The 24666-nt window shown below is 44.8% G+C and overlaps 1 protein-coding gene across 1 annotated transcript in view; it reads right to left on the bottom strand.

Moving 5' to 3' along the window:
* Positions 1–24666, bottom strand: part of BANK1 (B cell scaffold protein with ankyrin repeats 1) — a 533405-nt gene that overhangs the window by 357483 nt on the left and 151256 nt on the right. The window contains exon 5 of the mRNA XM_088453252.1: positions 20534–20676. Coding sequence (XP_088309378.1) covers positions 20534–20676 — 143 coding nt within the window. The remainder of the gene's footprint in view (positions 1–20533; positions 20677–24666) is intronic.

Raw genomic sequence — 24666 nt, 5'->3', positions numbered from 1 at the left:
TGCTAACAGGTCAAAATGACGTCAAAACAGGCCAAAACACGTGAGGGTGGTTTTGCAAAACCAAAACACGAAGATGAATACGGATTCAAAACCAAAACACGGAGGTTTTCTCTCTCCATTTTATCTCTCTCCAAGAGTTGATAAATCTCCCCCTACATCTTTTTAGTGAAAATTTACATATTTATTCGCCGAAAGTGGTTGCACATCCTTATCCTGATTTGATTTTGTTGACATGAGAATCTGGTTGCAGGATGAGAGTATGAGCATGTGTATGCAGTCACCTTCTAATTATGGTACATAAGACTTTTTTATATTTCAGTGCGAGCAGATCTCTGCAATTGGGCCTTCCACATGTGAGTTTATACTGTCTCCAGATGGTGTAATTTTCAATCCTTGATGAATGACTGGATTGTTATGTTGGTGGATAGTTCAACAACTGTTGTCAGTAGGGATTTTTATGTTGAGCTAATTTCCCACAAAACCAAGTACATATTACTGTAACTGTATATGGAAGTAAAACCCACTGTAAAGATAGAAACTATATATACAGTAAATGCAAGTAGTTGTTCCTCTCAATGTTATGGGATGCTGTACTTTGCAAAACCTTGAAAGCCAGCAGTGTAATTCAAATAGTATTTGCTTATTGGTGTTACTATATGTTTAGTACTGATAACACAACATGACCATGGGAATGCTGTTATTAATGGTAGTGAAATTTTTCTTACATTAAAGGACCCTGTGGAGAGTGATGCAGAACTTAAATTAGAGATGTGCATGGACCCCCGTGTTTTCGTTTCACCCTCAAAGGTTTTGGTTTTGCTAAAACCACCCTCACGTTTGGCTTTGGTTTTGGATTTCTTAAAAATTCATAACAGCTAAAATCATAGCCTGGACCGGTGCTTGGTCCTATAGTATTATGAACACCAATAACTTTCTTTTCCAGTCATTTACAGTGAATTTTGACCAACTCACTGCACCTGAGATCATAAGGGAGAGATTTAAATTCAATCCTAAACACAAGAGATCCATTTTTTAATTCTTCAGATTTGCGAGAACATCAGGACTCTGTTCGACTCGAAACCCCAAACTGATTCTGAACTGGGACTCGGAACCCTTAAGTTTGGGTGTCCTCAATGCTGAGAAATACAGGCAGGTATTTATCCATCCACAGGGAGGTGTCTAATTGGCTCCAAATTTATTCTGCAGCAGGACAATGACCCCAAACATGCAGCCAATGTCATTAAGAGCTATCTTCAGCATAAAGAAGAAGGAGCCCTGGAAGTGCTGATATGGCCCCCACAGAGCCCTGATCCCAACATCATCAAGTCTGTCTGAGATTACATAAAGACACAGAAGGATTTGAGCAAGCCTACATCCACAGAACATCTGTGGTTAATTCTCCAAGATGTTAGGAACAACATCCCTGCCGAGTTACTACAAAACTGTGTGCAAGTGTACCTAGAAGAATTGATATGGTTTTGAAGACAAAGGGTGGTCATACCAAATACTGATTTGATTTAGATTTCCCTTCTGTTCATTCACTTTGCAGTTTGTTAATTGATAGAAATAAACTATGAACACTTCTATTTTTGAAAGTATTCATACTTTGCAGCATTTTTTCCACACCTGCCCAAAACTTTTGCACAGTACTGTATATATATATACAGTCATGCCCTTATATTAAGGCTGAATAAAAAAAACAGAAAGCTCCACAGAGAATTCCAGAGTGGGGGGCATGGTGTTTAAGGGGCTGCTCCTCAAAAGCTATTGGAGGTACCAAGCTGAAATTTAAGGGCAAAAAGATAAAAATTAGGATTTGGGAGTAATCTAAAGCTCCAACTGGCAGTTTTTTCTGACACTCTCAGTTAGGACCACTTTTCTGCTGTTCTCTATGGGGGATATTTGGGAAGGCATAACTCAGGGTAGGGGGCAAATTTAGACTTGGGGTTTGTTTTATTAGGTAGCTATTGTTCCAGGGTAGGGCCTCTTGGGGTTCAGGTAATTGAGAAAGTTACAGTTTTTAAACTATTATCTCACAATTGTGCCATTTTAGAGATAGGAGGATTCAATTTCTTGCGCAGCCTCAGTAAGTGCCTTTAGCAGATGTACTCACTGTGGCTTCACTTGGGTGCACCAAGATGGCTGTCCTCTGTGGGAAGTAGCAGGGGCCGGGACAGGGGGAGAAGGAAGCCGGCGTTTGCTGTGGCCGGGATCCGGGGAGAGGTAGCGGGAGTTATCGGTGGCTGAGACCCGAGGGAGAAAGCAGGCCGCGGTGGCGGCAGTGTGGCCGTTAGTGGCCTAGACAGGGTGAGTGGCAGGCAGTAGGACCTGGGGGAAGTAGCCAGTTTCAGTGGTAGATAGTGTGTAAAAAAAAGTAACATGTGTACAAAAAAACAAAAATGGCATGGCCCCCTTCCCCAAAAGAGCAACCAGCACTGGGCTTTTAGTGACCCAGTGCTGATTGTGCAAAATACAAAATACGAATGATGTAGGAGTCCCCCGTATTAAGTACAACAAGCACCAGGCTAATCAGAACCAGTCCTGGTTGCAAAACATATGGGGGACAAACGACCTAGGGGTCACCTGTATTCAGCGCAACCAGCACTGGGCTCTGAGCCGGTCCTGGTTTTGGAAGTACAGGGGAAAAAATTAGTAGGGTTCCCCTGTATTTTCCAGAACCAGCACCGGACTTGTTCTAGCTGTCACTAACAAAATGGTGGACCTGCTAATTCACAGAATTGTGTGCTCAGTGGAATACACACATGAACTGAGGTCTGAACAGAACATAGAGCTGCGCAGATGGGAGAAGAGTATGGTGGATGGGGGAGAAGACAGAGCAGTGTGGATGGGGCAAACAGAAAGGCGTGGAGAGGGGAAGATTAAGCAGTACAGATGGGGAGAGCCAAAGTGATGCAGATTGGTGGAAAACAGTGGTGCATATGGAGGAGAGACAGAGTGGCATGGTTTGGGGGAACAGAGCGACATAAATGGGGGGTACTGAGTGGCATGGGTGTGGGAAGACAAAGCAGTGCAGATGTGTAAAGACAGATTGATGTGGATGAGGAACACAGACTAGCACAATGGGAGAACATACAACAGTAGGGAGACAGATTGGTGTCGATGGGTGGGAATACAGAGTGGTGCAGGTGGGAGGGGAACAGGGTGGTGCAGATGGAGGAAGAAAGAGTGGCAGAGATGAGTAGAAGACAGAGTGACATGGCTGGGGGCAAGGCAGTGGTGCAGATGGAAGGAAACAGTGGCATGGATGCAGGAAGACAGGGTGATGCACATGGGGAAAGACATATTGGTGTGGATGAGGGCATGCAGACTAGCACAGTTGGTAGAACACAGAGCTGTAGGGATTGGGGAAGTTATAGCAGCATGAAGGTGAATATATTGTACATGCATAGATAGAGTATGAATGTGTATAATGAATGAGATGGATGTATCGAGTGAGAAGGATGTTGGAACCCAGTGGGATTATTGTGGTGACTGAATGGGAAGATTGTGGGCACTGAATGAGATGTGTGTGCCACATAACTGCTCAGACCTCAGTTCCATAGACTTCATGTGTGTATTCCACTGAGCACACAATTCTGTGAATTAGCAGCTCCACCATTTTGTGAGTGACAGCAATCTCATTCTGTGAGAGTGCTGAATCTGCAGTTAACCACATGGTGTCATGGCTTACCATATCTATATTACGCAAGGAACACGTACATTAAGGCGTCAGCCTTAATGATCATAATTTTATTGCTTTTGAAGTTTGAGTGGCAGAAATTCAATAGGTTTTGTGAAATTTCTGATCATGTCTAAGAAGCCTTAATGGGACATGTGAAACCGTAAAGGTTTTTTTGTCTATCTACTATATAAAAGTGAAAATCTGTCCTTCTGTGTTTCTATACAAATCCATAGTTTACAAGTCAAGATCATGAAATTTTACATACGAGTGTATTAAAACGGCCGAGGCAACTAAAAAAATTTGAAATCGAAATTAATTACTGTTAACTTTTAATTAATTAAAAAACACAATTTTTGCTGGACGCTCATAGTGGGGCCTTGCACTCAGCACTGCTGTCTGCTGCCTCCAGTGGTGATACTTTCTTATCTCTACTATTTATACTATTTTTGTCCTTCTGTTTAGGGATGAACATCGGAAGCCCACCATCATATGATGGCAGTACTTCCACCATTGAATCTTTCGATGCTATGGTAACTAACCATCACATCAAAAGAATTCAATGGTAAAAACTATTCAAATTAATAGTTAAGGAGCTGGGTTGGGGGAGGGGCTCGTACATAAAGCAACAAAAAAGAAAAACCCAGGCAAGGCAGGCAGAGCTGACTGAGGACGAGGAGGAGAATGAGACAAACTGTCACTGCCACGCTGCTGCTGCTGTGGGCACTTAAAGCAACAATAAACTGAAGACTAAAAACATTATTAAATATACTTGTAACACACAGAAAATTAACCTCTTACAGCACCAGCAGAGAAATCACTCTCCATCTCTGCTGGTATAAACGTTGTTAGCTGTCACTCTGTGTGTCTGTGAGTGACTGCTGCTGCTGGGCCAGGGCTGTATACTGATTGGCTCTCTGAGACTGTGAGAGCCAATCAGAGCGAGCAGAGAGGAGGGAGGGACAGGTCTGAGGCAGTGATAGACAGCCTCCAATGATCCCAGCAGCATGAGCCAGAGTTATCAGAGGCAGAGATACAGCACACAGCAGCCATGGGAGGCATAGCTTATAGTATTTAAAGAAAAGAAGCCACCATCGACACACCATTTAATGATTATCATTCGATGGCAGCAAACATTGGAATGCTGCCATCGAATGGCAAAAACACTAACATAGGAAGAAAAACATCGATGGTCGGCAAACATCGACTATCACTGTCCATCTCTACTTCTGTCCTGCTGTCTTTCTATACAAATCCACAGTTTTACATACAAGCATATTAAAACACAGCCGAGGCAAGTAAAACAATTTGAAATTGAAATTAATTGCTGTTAATTTTTAATTAATTAAAAACCTAAATTTTTGCTGTACACTCATTGTGGGGCCTCACGGTATATGGGTAGGGCCTCGGAGCGAGCCTTTTGTGTTGTCATGTTTTGTCATGATCTTAATGTTTATTATCGAAGAGAGCTTTAGCAGGCTTTGCCAGCATTCTCAGCTCTCTGACAATACCAAATTAATGCGCACTGTGCTAGCGCGAGCCCTGTAGAGAGCACAAAAAGCACTCGCTCCGACGCTCGCATCCAAAAGGGATGGCTATCGATGTTGATCGACAGCTCGCCTCGTTTGGAAGGCGGGGCTGGGGGTGGCTGGGCAAACGAAGGCATTCCTGCAGGAACGCCTGCCGTTTGTGGGTGGCCCTACTGACATCACTCGTGATGTCAGTAGGTGGACTTCCTGCTCTATTAAAGCAGGAAGTCCACTAGGGTTTGCGGCAATGAGACCCTACCACAAGGGTCTCGTCGGAAGCCCGATGGTCGCGATGGTCTTGACCATCGCGACCATCACCTGGCCGCTCGCATAAGCTGTGGGTTGTAACCCACAGCTATGCGAGCAGCCAAGAGGCCGCAACTAAAAAACAAGCGGCCGCCCTGATTCAGAGCGAAAGCTCGCTTTTTGCGAGCGCCTCTGAATCAGGCCTTGTGTCAAAATTATGACTTTGCAAGGACCCTGCTGTACTGTGAGCTGCCAAAAAATTACACATGGAATGCTTCTCAAAAAAATTTTATGCGCAGAAAACAGGGAGTCGCTGTAGATGGTCATCCTGGTATCAGAGCAAAAGAAGCTCTTGGCCGTGTTTACACTGTACATCTGACAAATTTTGAATGCTTCTATCTCTGAAGTTTGCTTTACACCATTACAGGTCCCAATTCCTTCGAAGACCTTAGGACTGCTGATGGGGAAGTTTGTCACATATTCGTGAGGCCTGTCTAAGGAGAGGTTTGTTGGAGGATGATGTGTAAACAAACATTCTTAAAATCCTGGGCAACGCCGGGTACTCCAGCTAGTGGAATATATATATACATATATATATATATATTGTGACACAGTCAGGTTAGGGGGTCCCTCTCCTGGGTAGAGGACTCCTTCCTTACACACACAACAGCTGGGAAACAGTACGCCAGACTGGATTCGAGTACAAGCTGGTCGGCGCCAGTCTTTATTGTGCAATATCAGAAATAACATAAAGGAAACAAAACATAACTCCTAGCCCTGTCGGGGCACTAACTTCACAGGTGGTTCCCTCACTACCAGAACCTGGCAAGGCCTAAAGCCCTCACCAGCAACAAAGGCACAGCACAACACTCACAAGATAGGTTTTTCCAGTGTCTCTGAGCAAACTCCTTGCCTGCTCTCCCAGGTGAGACACTCAGCCCTAAACATACTAGGCTTATATTGGCCACTCTCAGGTGGAAACCCTAACAAGCCTGTTACCAGGCTGCAAGAACCAAAACCTGGAGTGGCCATGGGTGGAGCCCTCCCTCTCCTCTCACCCACAACCCCAAGGTCCCAAACCGGCTTTTCAAAAAGCCGAGACTCAAGCCTGCTACACTGCAGACTTTCTCCTGGGGGTTTAGAACACATAAGACAGGAATCTGGGACAAATGTACCTGCCACAGACCACTTTACCAGTGATCCTATCACATATCCCCCCCCCTTTGTTTCGACCTGTGGGGCGGAACAACTGAAGCCCCCAAACAATGAACGCGTGACAACGCGTCTGCATTGGCCAGCTGGCTTCCTGGCCTGTGTTAAACTGCAAATTTAAAAGTTTGTAACGCCAAGAACCATCTCGTAATTCTCACATTACTGTCCTTATTTTCGGACATCCACTTCAAAGGGGCATGGTCAGTGATCAATTTGAACTTTCTTCCAACCAAGTAGTACCTGAGAGCCTCTAATGCCCACTTTATGGCCAACTCATCCTTCTCCACTGTGGCATAGTTTCTCTCATGTACATTCAACTTTCTACTTAGATAGAAAATAGGGTGTTCCTCACCCTCCTTGTTCTGGGACAGGACCGCTCCTATACCTACTTCTGATGCATCGGTTTGTACTATGAATTCCCTTTCAAAATTAGGAGTCATTAGGACTGGTTGGGAACACAACGCTACTTTCAACTCCTGAAAAGCTTTCTCTGCCTCAGGACTCCATTCTACCATGACTTTTTGTTTGCCTTTGGTCAGGTCAGTCAGTGGGACTGCCATGGTGGCAAAGTTGGGTATAAACCTCCTGTAGTACCCCGTAATTCCCAAGAAGGCTCTCACCTGCTTCTTATTCAGAGGCCGTGGCCAGTTTTGTATGGCATCAACCTTATTGAGCTGAGGCTTTATCAGGCCTCTGCCAATGGTGTATCCCAGATATTTTACTTCCTCCATGCCTAGACAACACTTTTTTGGGTTGGCTGTCAAACCTGCCTTATAGATGGAGTCCAACACTGCTTGTACCCTGGGTAAGTGAGACTGCCAATCAGGACTATGAATGACCACGTCATCCAGATAAGCAGCCGCATACCGTCTATGAGGCCTTAGAATCCTGTCCATCATTCTTTGGAAGGTAGCAGGTGCCCCATGTAGCCCGAAGGGCAACATCTTGTACTGAAACAAGCCCTCTGGCACTGAAAAAGCTGTCTTTTGTTTGGCGCTCTCGGTTAACGGTACTTGCCAGTACCCTTTGGTTAGGTCAAGAGTGGTTAAATACCTTGCCATCCCTAGTCTCTCAATCAGTTCATCCACTCTTGGCATCGGGTAGGCTTCGAATTTTGAAACACTGTTCAACTTTCGGAAGTCATTGCAGAAACGCACACTCCCGTCGGGCTTTGGAATCAACACAATGGGACTTGACCATTCACTATGTGATTCTTCAACAGGGCCGCAACTAGGGGGGGGCTAGAGGTGCACGTGCACCGGGAGGGATTGCGGGGGGGTAAAAAAGCAGACTCTGCCATCTGAAAATGGCTGCCGCCGAAGAGGAGACTAATGCTAGAGGTCCTTACTGGACTAGCCGTCCGCATGGACTCTGCTGAAAACGGCCATCAAAAAATGGCCGCAGCCAAGGAAGAGACAGATGCTAGAGGTCCTACTGGACCTCTAGTGTCTGTTAGCAGAGCGCAATGCACACAGCGTTCCCGGAAGTGCCGGGAACGCTGGCGCTGCAGGGAGAGGATGCTGAGAGCTGCATCTTCTCCCTTTAAACCCCCCTGGCAATGAGCATAAACCCCCCTGGCTGAGCATAAACCCCCATGGCAATGAGCACGGAAGCCCATGGCAACGAGCATGGAACCCCATGGCAACGAGCATGGAACCCCATGGCAACGAGCATGGAACCCCATGGCAACGAGCATGGAACCCCTGGCAACAAGCATAAAACCCCCTGGCAATGAGCATAAATCCCCTGACAACAAGCATGAAACCCCCTGGCAATGAGCATGTAACCCCTGGCAACGAGCATGAAACCCCATGGCAACGAGCAGGTAATTTTAAAGTAATTAGAAGCATTACTGTGGGGCATAAAATGGTGTCGGGCAAATATATAAGTGGCACTTTGGTAATAGGCATTACAGTGTGTGGCATAATGTGTAATGGGCATTATGGTGTATGGAATAATGTAAGTCACTATACCAGGGACGTCTGAGTAATGCACTGCCTTTTGGAGGAGCAAGGACAAAATCCAGGTACGGGAAGGGAGGGGGGCGCAAAATTGCTGCCTTGCACCGGGTGACAGATATCCTAGTTTCGGCCCTGTCTTCAATAACCCCTAACTCTAGCATATTTTTAATTTCTTTCGACACCGATTCTCTTTGTGCTTCTGGTAACCTATAGGGCTTTAGATTAACTTTGACCCCTGGGTCAGTGATTATGTCATGTTTAATGACCGAGGTTTTCCCAGGTACGTCAGAGAACAGCACCCTATTTCTGATCAGAAACTCCTTGACCTCTTGTTGTTGAATTGCCGACAGGGTTTTTGCCACTGTCACTTCGGGAACTAAGGGCCCTGGATTTACTGGAGGGGCTCGGACGGCCGACAGTACCGTTCTATCTTTCCAGGGCTTTAACAGATTTATATGGTATATCTGTCCTGGCTTTCTTTTCCCCAGCTGGTAAACTTTGTAATTGACCTGTCCCACTCTTTCTAAGATTTCAAAGGGCCCTTGCCATTTAGCCAAAAGTTTATTTTCCACAGTGGTAACCAACACTAACACTCTGTCCCCAGGAGCAAAGCTGTGTAACCGGGCATTGCGGTTGTATACCCTCTGCTGTGCCTGTTGAGCCTGTTCCAGGTGCTCTCTCACTATCGGCACTACAGCAGCAATTCTCTCCTGCATTTGAGAAACATACTCAATCACCGTTTTGTAAGGACTAGACTGCCCCTCCCATGTCTCTTTGGCAATGTCTAGTAACCCCCTTGGGTGTCTCCCATACAACAAGTCGAAGGGTGAAAACCCGGTGGAGGACTGGGGAACCTCTCTTATGGCCAACAATAAATACGGCAATAAGTAAACCCAATCCCTACCATCCTTGTCCACCACTTTCCTAAGCATGTGTTTTAACATCTTGTTAAACCTCTCGACCAGCCCATCGGTTTGGGGGTGATAAACCGAAGTTCTTAACTGTTCAATTTTGAACAGGCGGCATAACTCTTTCATGACTTTTGACATAAACGGTGTACCCTGGTCAGTTAGTATCTCCTTGGGTATACCCAGCCTGCTAAAGACATGAACTAGCTCTCTGGCAATGGTCTTGGTTGACGTATTGTGCAACGGGATCGCTTCCGGGTACCTGGTAGCGTAATCCATTATGACCAGAATATACTGGTGTCCCCTGGCAGACTTCATTAAGGGTCCAACCAAATCCATCGCTATTCTTTCAAACGGCACCTCTATAATAGGCAACGGAACTAGTGGACCCTTAAAATGTGGTCTGGGAGCATGATACTGACACTCAGGGCAGGATGCGCAAAAGTCAGACACCTCTTTATGAAGCCCAGGCCAGAAAAACCTCTGCATTATTCGCTCAGTGGTTTTCTCTACCCCTAGATGGCCTGCCGTTATATGACCATGGGCCAGATCCAACACTGTTCTTCTGTAGGCTTTGGGAACTATTAGTTGTTCCACAATATCTTCCCCCTTCTTAGTCACCTGATATAACAAATCCTGACACATTGCCATGTGGGGATAGGACAAAGGACTATCAGGGTCTACGGGTTTACCATCAACTACTTTTACATTCTCCCTGGCTTTTACCAAAGTAGGGTCATTCAACTGCTCCACGGCAAAGACCTCTCTTCTGACCTCTAACTCAGGCAGATGATCACCTGGCCCAACAACACTTCCCACCTCAATGGGAGGCACATCAGTTGGCGGGCCACCATCACGCTCCGCATTCTCTAGTTCGCCAATCATAGTAGAAAAAGGGAATAACTCTGACTCAGAAGAAACTCCCTCCTCCACTACATCGACAACCCTCTCAAATGGATTTGGGGTTGTTCACCTCTGGTACAAAACGGCTTTCCCACAACTTCCAGAAGTGAGCAAAGTCTCTCCCCAATATTGCATCGTACACCAGACCATGCACCAAACCCACAGAAACTATAGCAGAGCCACATGGTGTCTCGATGTTCACCTCGGCAGTAACATAATATCGAGTATCCCCATGTATGCAGGTCACACCAACAGTTTTCCCCTTACGCCTCAAGGGGTTCACCAGCTCAGCTTTTATAAGTGTCACCAAGCTACCAGAGTCTAACAGTGCCTCTACTCGGTTGCCATCTACAGTGAGTACACACATGTGCTTATCAGTCTCAGCCTGCCGGTCAGCCGTACAGGCTGTCTGTGCAAAGAAAGACCCCATGCGGTAGACATGAGCAGTATCACATTGCATAGGTTCAGTTGTAAGTGAACAATTAGCGGCAATATGGCGAAGCCACCACATCGGAAACATCGGAGTCATATTAATGTCTAGTCGTTTACGGGGCAAGAACCTTCCTGGCCTGGCAGGCCTGTCTCCAGGTTCTACACCCTCAGTCTTAGGTACATTCCACCGCCCAGCACCCTTCTCCCCTGGAACAGTCTTACCAGTGTCTGTGGGAGTTCGCCGGTGCGCCATCGGGGCTCGGTGGTGCATACTCATCAGCTCCTCAGCCGCCACGTACCTCTCCACCAGCTTGACCAACTGGTCCATGGACTTAGGGTCTGCATGGCTCACCCACTTGCGCAGAGTCGCAGGTAACGATCGCAGGTACCGGTCCATCATGACCCTTTCCACAATCTGTGGTCCCGTCAGCGTCTCGGGCTGTAGCCATTTTGAGAGGACAGATGGACGAGGTCATGCATCTGTGAACGTGGAGGCTTGTCCATATGGAACTCCCAGCGGTGGACCCGTTGGGCACGAACAAAGGAGGTGACTCCCAAGCGAGTTAGGATCTCCTGTTTTAGTTTTTTATAGTCCTTGGCATCAGCCAGGCATAAGTCGAAATAGGCCTTTGTGGCTCCCCAGACAAAAAAGGTGCCACCAGACTTGCCCACTGCTCCTGGGGCCAACTCTCCCTTTCGGCCGTTCTTTCAAATGCGGCGAGATAGGCCTCCACATCATCGCCCGAAGTCATCTTTTGGAGGAAGTGACTGGCTCGTACGGAGTGAGTGGGGGTGGGAGGACCAGCAGTAACCTCTCTGGGCCGGGCGACCAGGTGCTGTACCACCTCTCTTATGGCCTGGCTGTTTTCCGCTAAGGCCTGGCGGGTTTCCTCAATGGCGACCTGTTGAAGTCTGTTAGTCTCCAGCTGAGCTCTGGTAGATTCCTGCTGAAGTTTGTTTGTCTCCTGCTGAGCTTCTGTAGCTTGGAGCAAGGCCTTAATAATGTCCTCCATTTTGTCCTGGGGTGTAGGTTGGAAGCTGAACCTTGCCTCTCTGAGCATTGGCTGATGCCTCCTCTACGGGACTCCAAGGACACAGTGTTATTTTCACACTCACAAATTGGGTGTCTGTCCCTTTAATTTTTAAATGGAAAGTTTTCCTCTCGCTGCAACTTCAGTGTGTGTGGATGCCCGCATTCTCCACCATATTGTGACACAGTCAGGTTAGGGGGTCCCTCTCCTGGGTAGAGGACTCCTTCCTAACACACACAGCAGCTGGGAAACAGTACGCCAGACTGGATTCGAGTACAAGCTGGTCGGCGCCAGTCTTTATTGTGCAATGTCAGAAATAACATAAAGGAAACAAAACATAACTCCTTGCCCTGTCGGGGCACTAACTTCACAGGTGGTTCCCTCACTACCAGAACCTGGCAAGGCCTAAAGCCCTCACCAGCAACAAAGGCACAGCACAACACTCACAAGATAGGTTTTTCCAGTGTCTCTGAGCAATCTCCTTGCCTGCTCTCCCAGGTGAGACACTCAGCCCTAAACATACTAGTCTTATATTGGCCACTCTCAGGTGGAAACCCTAACAAGCCTGTTACCAGGCTGCGAGAACCAAAACCTGGAGTGGCCGTGGGTGGAGCCCTCCCTCTCCTCTCACCCACAAGCCCAAGGTCCCAAACCGGCTTTTCAAAAAGCCGAGACTCAAGCCTGCTACACTGCAGACTTTCTCCTGGGGGTTTAGAACACATAAGACAGGAATCTGGGACAAATGTACCTGCCACAGACCACTTTACCAGTGATCCTATCACAATATATATATATATATATATATATAAAAAGAAAAAACGAGTCCGCACATCCATAATAATCCATAGAAAAGAGTATATTGTTCATAAAGAAAAGGTGCATATTCAAACAATGTCAAGGTAAGAAAGGGGCTTGAAAATCAAGTGGCAGCAATAATAGCATCATGGACAAGTACTCTTCCCAAGCAGACCCTCTGGTGTATCCCGCGGGCTACCCGGGTCAAAGTTCTGCCTAGCATACACCAATGTGAGGTCTGACCGGGACAACAACCTCCTAGTATGCCTTCTGGGATCCAGTGTTACCATTCTGTGAAGTTTTCATCCAAATTATGTTATGTCATCCAAATCCATCCAGTGGAAGACCCAGAACAGGCTCCCTGGGTCAATGTTCTTCCCAGCATCCTCTGCCGTGAGGTCTGACCAGGACCCCAATCACTCCATTAAGCATCATAGATCAATTTACACCCCTCTGTGAAATTTTCATCCAAATCCATCCAGTGGAAGGCCAAGCATAGGCTCACCAGGTCAAAGTTCTACACAGCATCCCCGGGTCAAAGTTCTGCCCACCGTACACCAATGGGACATCCAACTGGTACCTCAACACCCTAGTATTTTTTCTGGGATCAAATTTTACCATTCTGGAAAGTTTTTTCCAAATCCATCCAGTGGAAGGCTCCCGGGCCAAAGTTCTGCCCAGCGTACAACAACCGGAGGTCCGACTGGAACTTCAACCCACTAGTATGTCTTCTGTGATCCAATATTCCCACTCTGTGAATTTTGTGTTCAAATTATGTGATGTCATTCAATTCCATCTAGTGGAAGGCTCAGAACAGGGTCCCTGGGTCAAAGTTGTTCCTGGCGCACACCATCAAGCCATCCAACCAGGACCCCAACCACTCCATTAGGCATTCCTGACTAACTACTACCCTTCTGTGAAGTTTTCATCCAAATCTATCCAGTGGAAGGCTCAGAACAGGCTTCCTGGGTCAAAATTCTGCCCAGCGTACACCAATGGGAAGTCGGAGCAGGACCCTAACCCCCCCTAAAACCTTGCCAGGATCCAACTGGACCACCTCGCATAGGTTTCATCCCAATCGATGCAGGGTGTCTAAATGCATAACTAGACCGATAAACAAACAAACTACATACAGTATATATAATCATATGTCCTCGCTGACTGACTCATCAATGCCCAGTCCAAACTCCTGGACCTTGAAACCTAGAAACATGAAAATCGGGGAGTATATTCCTCCATGTTGTATGTGCCCACTAACAAGGTATTTTTCAAAATTCGACTCCTAAGTACACCAAAGCTAACTTATACAAGGAGCCTCAAATTGCCTTTTTTTCATCCCAGTAATCAAAAGGACTCTTTGAATTGCTAATTTTTATATTGTCATTAAAATTATCCTCCACCATTCTATTGAGGCTTAATGTATCAGATAGAGGTGTCAATGACTGTGGACATTTCTTCTAAGCCTGTCCAGATGTAAAATGGTGTTTGGTGCACTGAGTTGCCTCATCATCCACTCCTCCAGTAGGTCTTTTGAGTAAGGCTAGTTTTTTCCTGGCAGCAGCATCTGCAGGAGAAGCTGGATATGTAGTTGTTTCACCATATGCTGTCAGATTGCTGGCAAGGAGATCTTTGCAACTCTGAAGATACTGTATGTGTCAGTTGGAAATAAAGATATTACATGAGACTTAAACCTAGGATCAAGCATGGTTGCCAAACTGCAGTGATCCTTAGCAAGATCTTGGCAGCCCTTGGGTCCTGGCAAAGCTAACAAAGAAGTTGATCTACAATTCCAACATACTTAAAGGAATCACTTTGTTTCATCTTCTCCTTCAGTTTCTTTTCTATTAGCTTTATTAAGGGAATAACCTAACTCAAGCTGAAAATGTCTGAACTCACTTCATTAGCTGCTACTTATTTATTTATTACCAGTTATTTATATAGTGCACACATATTCCACAGAGCTTTACAGAGAATATTTGGCCACTCACATCAGTCCCTGCCCCAGTGGAGCTTACAATCTAAGGGCCTGATTCAGACCCACTCGCGAGTGGCTGTCCGCTCGCAAGTGGGTCGATGTTCTGGACTGAGCATGCGCACGACGGAGGGAGCTCCGTCGTGCGCATGCGCCAGACGCGACGAGCGAAGGAAAGTCCTTCGCTCGTTGTGTCTGATCAAAGGGGGCGTGCTGTCGATGTTGATTGACAGCACGCCCCCTTTGGTAGGTGTGCCGGGGGCGTGCCTCCCTGACGGGGGCGTTCCCACGGGAACGCCTCCCGTCAGAAGCCGGCCCACTGACATCACTAGTGATGTCAGTGGGAGTGATTTTGGCTCTGATAGAGCCAAAATCACTCCGGAGCTTGCGGTTGAAAACCTCAACCGCAGGCTCCGGCACGCAGATTCGATGGTCGCGATGGTCACGACCATCGCGGCCATCAAAATGCACGCTCGTATAGCCTGTGGGTGGTGACCCACAGCTATACGAGCGTCCAGGAGGACGCTCCATTTTCATGGAGGGCGGCACTCATTCAGAGCGTGCGCTCTGCTCAGAGCGTACGGCTCTGAATGAGGGCCTAAGTTCCCTATCACATGCACACACACATACACACTAGGGTTAATTTTTTTTTGTTGGGAGCCAATTAACCTACCAGTATATTTTTGGCGTGTTGGAGGAAACCGGAGTACCCGGAGGAAACCCACGCAAGCACAGGGAGAATATACAAACTCCACACAGGTAGGGCCATAGTGGGAATCAAACCCATGACCTCAGTGCTGTGAGGCAGTAATGCTAACCATTACACCATCTGTGTTGCCCAGATGGTTACTTCGAATGGTTTCAGTAGCTTGCAGAGTATTCTCCAATGTGCTGGGCTAAGATACATCAGTACAATAAGATCAGAACAGCAGAACACGTAAGAAATATACGTAGAGGATCAGAGACCCACAGCTTGTCAAATCACTTCAAACTTGCACACAAGAACCCCAAAGGACTCAAAATAATGGGCATACAGTCAGTCCAAAAGAACTGGAGAGGTGGCGATTACAACCACAAATTAGACACTGATGAACTAAGATGGATCTTTATATTAAACACACAGAGGAGCTCATTCCGAATCGGTTGCAAGCGCCGATGCGCTCGCAACTGACTCGATGGTTAGTCCTGTGCACGCGCAGTGGCCGCACTGCGCATGTGCAAACTCTGTCGTTCCGGAGCTCGCTACAAAAGGGGTGGCTGTCAATGTTGATTGACAGCACGCCCCGTTTTGTAGGCGTGCCTGGGGGGTGGTTTCCTTAAGGAACGCTTGACGTTTTGTGGCCGGCCGCACTGACATCATCAGTGATGTCAGTGGGGAGCTTCCTGCTCCATCAGAGCAGAAAGCTCCCTGGGGCTTACGAGTGGCGAGACCCAACCTGGTCAGTCGTTAAGCTGTGGATGGTAACCCACAGCTTAACTAACGACCAGGAGGCCGCCCTCATTCGGAGAGAGCGATCGCTTCTTGCGACTGCCTCTGAATGAGGGCCGGAGGGCCTGATTCTGACCCGGTCGCAAGTGCTGTGCGCTTGCAACCGGGTCGATGGTGGGCCAGTGCGCATGCGCACGATGGAACCGGCTCTGTCGTGCGCATACGCAAGACCCAGATAGCGACGGGCACTCCGTCGCTTCGGGTCTTGTACCAAAGGGGGCATGCTGTCGATGTTGGGTGACAGCACGACCCCTTTGGTGGGCGGGTTGGAGGGGGTGGCTGCCCAAATGGAGGCGTTCCCATGTGAACGCCTCCGTTTGGGGGCGGCCCCACTGACATCACTGTTAGAGCCGAAATCTCTCTGGGGCTTGCGGCAACGAGACCCTACCACAAGGGTCTCGTCGGAAGCCTGATGGTCGAGATAGTCTTGACCATCGCGACCATCTTCCTGGCCGCTCGCTATAGCTGTGGGTGGTCACCCACGGCTATGCGAGCGGCCAGGAGACCGTTCTAAAAAAAAATAGCCCGGCCCTGATTCAGAGCGAGCGCTCTGTCAGAGCGTCCAGCTCTGAATCAGGGCCAGAGTCCCAGGGGATTAAGCATAGATAATGTAGTGAAATCCATCATAAACTGCAGATGATTTACCACCCTACACTGACATAACAAATAAATGTAAATCAGCATCATTGCAACCCATCGCATAATTAGCATGGTGTCTAAACAATTCATCAGAAACTAAACTAATAGCTATGACAGTCAAATATGGGCAATAAGACACATAATAGGGTTATTTAACCCTAAATACAATTGTTTGATACAATGATAGCTATTCATCATCTAAGCCACCTCCTGACCAGTCATTTACCCATTAAAGCATGTGCATTAACACACATTCCTAGGATTATTCCACATCTAATACATAGGTAATTGTACCTACACTGCATTTAAAACATCCAACGCAATGGTGCATACATCTAAATCTGTTTATATATATGTATTGACGTGCTTGTCCCACAAGTCCAATCAGATTATTTGTTAAACCAACCACATCACATTACCATGACAACTTCTAAATAGTCAGCAGGAATGACGTCACACTGACTGAGCGCTATATAAAGAGATACCTTTAATCAGAACATTATGTCCCTGAGGAAGGCTATTGAGCTGCTACACATCGGACGCCACAATCAATTAAACTAACAACACCTCCATTAGACATCCGGAGACCAGATTCTCAACCACCAAGATCTCGCGATAGTTTGAGTTTCCCCGGAAGTCTTGAGCACCGTCGGGGCTGTCTGGAGTGTGTAACTTGGCACACACTCCCAACATCTCCTCCTCTGTCCTACGTCTCCCTGCCATCCGGGTGGAGCGGCCAGCTGTGGTGTTAGATGGCCGTAGGCCACGTGATCTCACTGTGATCGCGGGACCCAGCAGTCACGCTGCATCCGGTGATTCAACAGGACCGCATAGCGAGTATGTAACAAGGCACACACTCCAAAGAATTTTATTTGAATAACTTTTTTTTCTGTATCTTTAGAGGTGAACACGGTCGATTTTGAAGTTAAAATGCAGCCGTAAATACAACTAAAAATTAATACACCATTGTCTGAACATGGCAGTTCTTTCCATAGACAAGAATACATCATGTGAATTTACCAAACTTCGTTATTATAATCACAGACACAATAAAATCAAAAAGTAAAAATAGTCTAGTAAAAACAAAGTCTAGCAGAAACATACACAGATCAGTATGTTCTCTGTATGTTTCTGCCTTTTTTGTAAAATAAAGGGTTAAAATTAAACAAAAATTGACATAGCCCCCCTCCCACCCAAAGCATTACCAGCCCCAACTCCTGAGCTAGTCATGGTTTTAAAATATGGGAGAAAACACGTGTAGGTTTCCCTCGTATTTTAGGAACCAGCAATGGTCTCTGAGAGCCAGTCCTGGTTTTAAAAATAGGGGAAAAAATGGCGTGGTGTTCCCCCATTTTTAAAACCAGCACTGGACTCAAACCTAGTTGGGGCGTAATGCCACAGCCAGGTGACCCTGTCACTGTGTCTCTCTGGTCAAAGCATTAACAGTCCAAGCTAGTCAGCCCAAGCTGGGGATGTCAGGGGAGATGGGGACCCCCAATAAAGGGGTCCCCCCCTCCCCTGAGCACCCCAGGCTTACGCTGAAGGCTGGGGCTCTTCCCTTGCACCCCTGGCAGGTGGCTGCAGGGGTAATAGTGTGAATAATAGATTAGTACTATTGTTTTTTACAGTGGAACTACAGGAGCCAGCATGCCTGCCCTTTGGCACTTGTGGAACTGCAAGTGCCAGCAGGCAGCTGGCACCTATACCACCACTGTAAAAAAATAGTAAAATAATGACAGAACTCACACACCATAGAAATTATAATTTAATTCCATACATAACACACACACACTTCTACCAGGTGTTCCGTCCCTTTCTCCAGTACAAATCCCATAGTTTACCTGTGAAAAAAATCCAATAGTCACCTACCTCCTGGCATTGCATCTGTCCCCTTCCTCAGCATTGCATCTGTCCCCTTTAGGCTGAGGAAGCAGACACTGGTTCTGTGAAACGCGATGCTAGAAAAATTTTTGGTAACTGGATTTTGCAACAGTATTTCATTTTTGGATCCAAGGACTATTATTGAGTATATCCTGTATAACTTTACATTATTACACGATAGAGTAGTTTTCCATTTTTTTCATATATCTCTAAACAAACTGAGAACACTATCAAGAAGCTTTTAATTTAGAATAGATGAAAGAAAGCACCAAAACGACCTTTCAATTCCAAATATTATCCCTGAGGGGCCTTGTTGAAAAGCTTCTGGCTGTACATCTTGATCTACTACCAGATCTCACAGGAAACTTGGCGCCAGTCACACGCACTTTCATTTCAAGTTTTCCATATTTTCTGATGGCAGCCCTGAACACAGCCACTGATTCCCGAACCCGGTGTTACCATTACACCTCGAGTACCCTTACCGGTGAGTTCAACTGCAAGCGCAGAGTACATACATGTAAACAGATCTCCCTACTGCTGATATTTTCTGCATATAGAACTCTTTATATACCCACAGTTGGTGATCTACCCTGCCGGCTCCAGGCTTGTGCATGGATTTTGTGATGGACAAATCCTGCTACAGGTGCATCACCAGCTCTCTCCTACATCTAGAGCTGGTGAGTTATATTGCACAATTATTGTGTATCATCACTGCAGCCAATGGATTCACACTGTATTTGGCAATGACATCTGCATAACAGTGGCACAATGAGATTGGTACCCCACCATCATTGCATGGGGCAAATCAGATTTGTTATGGCCTTTACCCATGAGGCCAGACTCTTTTTTTGGGCACATGTCTTATATCCCTGTTTGAAAAATAGGGGGCGCCAATGCTCTTTCTGGCCCAGGGCACCAAAAAGTCTAGTTACAGCTCTTGCACAACGTGCATGCTCAGACAGCCGTCACACACTTGTATTAGTCAGTAGCCTTTGCTGGTAAGGTTAGGCTGCTGGCAGCTTAGCAGAGGATGCTGTGTATCAGGAAGACAGAGCTGGAGCTCGCTGGACAGGTAAGTCATGTTAAACACCAGCAGCATGTTCATAAATATCACAGTAATACTAAACAAAATATGTCGCTGGTAATTAGTATCTTTCTTAACTGGAGTCCTTTTTAGTAAAGCTAACTGTTAAATTTGTCTCTGGAAATAAATCATTGCTAGGATAATACCTTCCACTGGCACTGTCCTGGCTTGAAAAATATGATAAATAGGCCTGTGAGAACTTAAAAAGTGCAAGTTTAGTGCTAAACTCATATTTTTTGACAACACCTTATTACATTTAGCCCATTGTATTTTTAGCCTTTGATAAAATGTAACAATAAGGATACCTGGAATACAGAGTGCCAGTTTGGCTGAATCCCAAAACCTTGCTGAATCTTGTTCGTAACTTGTGACCATTAAAATGTTCAGATTGGGATTGTTAAATTGATTTTTTTTTTCATTCACTGTACTCTTTCCTTCAGTTCCTATAAGGTTTGTGCTGTGATCATTTATCATTCTATATAAACACTACAAATGTTTTTACAGTTCAAGTAATGTTTACTTCCATGTTGACAGATATATTCTGGACCAAACACTATTAAACTGCAACTGCAATGATGAAGGTCATCTGTTTTAGGCAAATGGCATGACTGGATGTCTGTTTCAGTTGCGCCAATCACGCTGGAAGGCTCTAATCATGTTATACACTTTGTAGATCATATTAGTGAGCAGGGCTAGTGGGACTCATTTGAGCTCAGAAAACAGACAGAAAGCAATTTAGTAATTTGGTTCGGTTATGCAGCACTCTTTTTACCTGGCAAGAAAACTTTACTGGATCAAGTATTTCTGAAAGGAGAAGTTTAAGGTCTTCAATTTCTGAGAAGTATTCAATCTGTGCTGCAGCTGTAATTACATCTCCACAGCAAACTTTCACCATAACTGGGCCAGGAGGAAAATCTTGTGAGAAGAAAAAATACAAAGAAACATAAATCAGGATTCAAATAACCTATAGGTTATTTAAATGTTATAATACATGGAATAGAAAAAAGCAATGTAGAATAATTAAAATACAAGTCTGAATAAGACATGTTAAGTTCATGTGATTGCTTTTGTACCAGTGTACAGTACCTTGATGGTACGCCCAGTATACATCAATGTGCACATCCATCATATATTATATCAAAAAGTCTGCTAAGTAAAAGGCAATTTCCATAAGTTCCATAAGTCTACAGTATTCTTTTTACTAGTCTACAGTATATGCTCATTATCCCTAACAAGTATAGCTTAAAACTCTCAGAATTACTTTTTATTATTTCACTATTTATTTATTATTATTATTATTATTATTATTATGAACAACAGTTACTTATATAGCGCCAGCATATTCTGTTGCACTTTATAATTAGGAACAAAACAGTAATAAAACAAGACTGGATAATAAAACAAACACAGACCTGTATCTGTAGCAATTTTGCTATACATTTAGCTCAGAAAGCCGGAACTTATTCGGGAATGTGTTTCACCTGCCTCAGGCAAGCAAACCAAATCCCCAAAATCATCCCCGTTTTCGTGTCCACGAGCGCGAAAACACATAGGCTTTTAATTGGATAGCCCGATAATGACATAAGGCAAAAATCACAGTAAAAGCTGTTTTTTTTCCTGAGAAAAATGTTCATGGCTAATAGGATACTGGCCATAGAGGTAAGAGGGTCTTGCTTGCAAACTTGCAATCTATAGGGAAATAGGCATTGATACACAAGGATAAATGCTACATATTACATATGGGTCCAGCCAGATTGCAAAAGTTTTTGGTGGGCTGTATGATCCAGACACAGAAATGTTGGCCTGGAGTCAGCGGGATATGTGACTGAAGAAAGAGAAAATATTTAAAGTTATATGTGGACTGTTTAGAGGGAATGTAAATGGGTAGGATGGCTTATGAAGGTTATGTGGGTGGTTCTGGAATTTAATAAGCTTGTCTGAAGAGGTGAGTTTCCCAGATTGCAGATGTCATGCAGAGCGGTGAGGTCAAGCTGGGAGATATTATGAGATAACCAAAAAAATGTATGTTGGTGTAGTTTCGACTTATGTGTAAGTAAACATATTTTATATTGAATTCGGTTGAATACTGGTAACCAATGGAGGGCTTGATAGAGCTGAGCAGCAGACGAACATTTAGCAAAGAAGATCATCCCAATAGCACATTCAAAATAGATTGTAAAGGTGAAAGCCAGTTTTAAGGAAGGCCAGTAAGACTATTGCAATAATCAAAGTGAGAGATAATGAGTGCATGAATTAGAGTATTTAAAGTGTAAGAAATGGGCATATTCCAGATATGTTTTTGAGATGTATTTAGCAAGATTTGGAAACAGATTGAATGTGTGAAATAAAGAACAGTTCAGAGTCAAGGATGACACCTAGGCAGCAAGCTTGAAGGATAGGGTTCATTATTGTGTTATCAACAGTGATAGAGATATCAAGCTAGTAACTATTAAAGGTCGGTGGAAATATTATTAATTCTGATTTAGAAAGTTTGACGGGGAGAGATAATATCCAAGATGATTTTTCAGAAAGACATTCAGTAACACTGACCAACATAGATGTTGACAAATCTCAAGAGGATAGATACTGTAGATTTGAGTATCATCCACATACAGATGATACTGAAATCTGAAAGAGTTTATACATTTCTCAAGAGACATGCTATAGATTGAGAGAGGAGGAGAACCTAGGAGTGAGCTAACTGATAGAGGAATAGATGAGTGGATCCACAGAAACGAACAATAAAATACCAATTTCATAAGTAGGGTGAGAACCAAAATAGGACCGTGACCTGAAGACATAGGGATTGTAGTGTTTATATGAGAAGAGAGTGAGCAACACTGTCAAATGCAGCAGAGAGATCCAGAAGAATAAGAAGTGAGTAATGGCTTTCAGACTTAGCAGTGATCAAATCATTCTCAACCTATCGCTATGGAGTGTTAGTAATGAAAGCTTGACTGAAGACTGACTGAAGTGGGTCTAATAAGTTGTGCAAGTCCAGAAAGTGTGAGAGACAGATGTAGGAAAGTCTTTTAAGTAGCTTGGAGGGACATGGGAGTTGTGAAATGGGACACTAATTTGAGAGAGTCAGGGTCCGCTTTTGTTTTTCAGAATAGGAGTAATAACTGCATGCTTGAATGATGAAAATATACAAGTAGAGCGAGAAACTACAGATTTAATTTAAAGTTAGGATAAACTGATGAGTGATGGTATAGGATTAAGAGTAGAGATAGTAGAGCGGGAGGATGAGAAGAGTGTAAATACTTCACCTTCATTTGTGGGATCAAATGAAGAGAATGTGTCAGAGGTTTCAGGGAAGGAATTGAGCAGGTCACTGGCTGAGGAAGAGCATACCAATTCATTTTGGATCTTATCAATCTTGTCCTTGAAGTAGGAAGAAAGATTTTTGGCAGTGATAGTAGCTGGTGGGTTGGTTGTGGGAGGGGTAAGAAGTGATTTAAATTAATTAAAATGTTGTTTGGGGTTGGAAGCTTGAGCAAAGATGTGCCCAGAACCTTTCGATAGCAGAGGCAGATAGTCTTATATGTAAAGAACTCACTTGGAGAACGATTTACTATAAGTAGTACTTTCATTTTTTAGGTGTTTTGTTACTTTAGAATGCCTTGGTTGACATCTAAGTGTAAAGGTTAGCTGAAACCACTTCATCAAGGGCTATTTCTAGAGTTTGGTTAAGGTGTGATACAGCAATTTCAGGGGAAGTAAATGTAAAAATTGGTGAGAGTAGTTGTTGCAGAGAGATGGAAAGTTGTTGAAAATGAATAGCATTAATGTTTCTACAGGTTTGAGGAGGCTTGGGAGACTTCAATAACAGTGAGCTTGAAGTAATGGAAGAGAGCATGCAGGTGATAAGGTTGTGATCGGAGAGACGGAAAGGAGTGTTAATGAATTTAGAAACTGAGTATAGTCTGGTGTATAAGGCAGTGGCCATCCTGATGACTAGAGGAGTCCATTGGGAGAGACAGAAAGAGAGTAGTTTGGAGGCAGAAGGAGAATGTGGACTATGATTAGGGATACTGAAATCACCAATGATGATGGTGGGGATGTCAGTGGATAAGTCATTACGGTTTCATAGTACTTTACATGCAGACTAGAGATGAACAAAATGGTGAAAATTCAATTATGATAAACTAACTGATTTATTTGACACTATTTGCAAATGTGCCCATTCATTTATCATACTGCCATTCAAACCAGCAGGAAGTTCTATCAAGCTCAGTATGTCCACTCAAAGCTATTATTCTTTCTATTAGGTCAGTGATTCCCAAACAAGGTCCGCAAGGCACCCTAGGTTTTAAACATCTATGGCTCAGCACAGATGGTTATATTAAAATGAATGAGGCACTAATTAAGTCACCTGTGCTCAAGCATGGATATCCATGAACTCTGGACTGTGTCGAAGCTGAATAATTGGCTGAGACAAGTTCAATTTAAAATTTAATCGCAGCGACACCATCTTGCGAATGGCCGCAAGACTCCATTTTAGAAATGCGATCGCAAGACGCCATTTTGCGAATGGCCGCCTAAGCGCCATTTTAGGTGAACTCACAATATAGAACATGTGGCGATATTTATATTAGCACAATGCGATCGCTTCTTTCATCATTTCTCATACACACAATAATACTCACAAGAGCGCTATTAACTAGTTGCATATTAGTGAATGCATAAGACTTTATATGAAACCGCTGAAAAAGTAGCTTTATGCGCACGCATCTATCCCAAGTTAACTAGCGTCCTTATACCAAACCCTGAACACCCACACATTTCATATTCACTCATAAGGTTCAATAAGCATCAAATGTATGATTCAAGTTGGTTTAGTTAGTTTAAATGCTGAGAAATAAAGGTTTTTGATAACTAAGGTATTATACATGATAAGCAAGG

The sequence above is a fragment of the Taudactylus pleione genome, unplaced genomic scaffold (genome assembly GCF_031769625.1).
Source record: "Taudactylus pleione unplaced genomic scaffold, aTauple2 ptg000573l, whole genome shotgun sequence".
NCBI classification, from domain to species: domain Eukaryota; kingdom Metazoa; phylum Chordata; class Amphibia; order Anura; family Myobatrachidae; genus Taudactylus; species Taudactylus pleione.
Note: the sequence above shows the minus strand (reverse complement) of the source record. Positions and strands in the feature narration are given on the sequence as shown.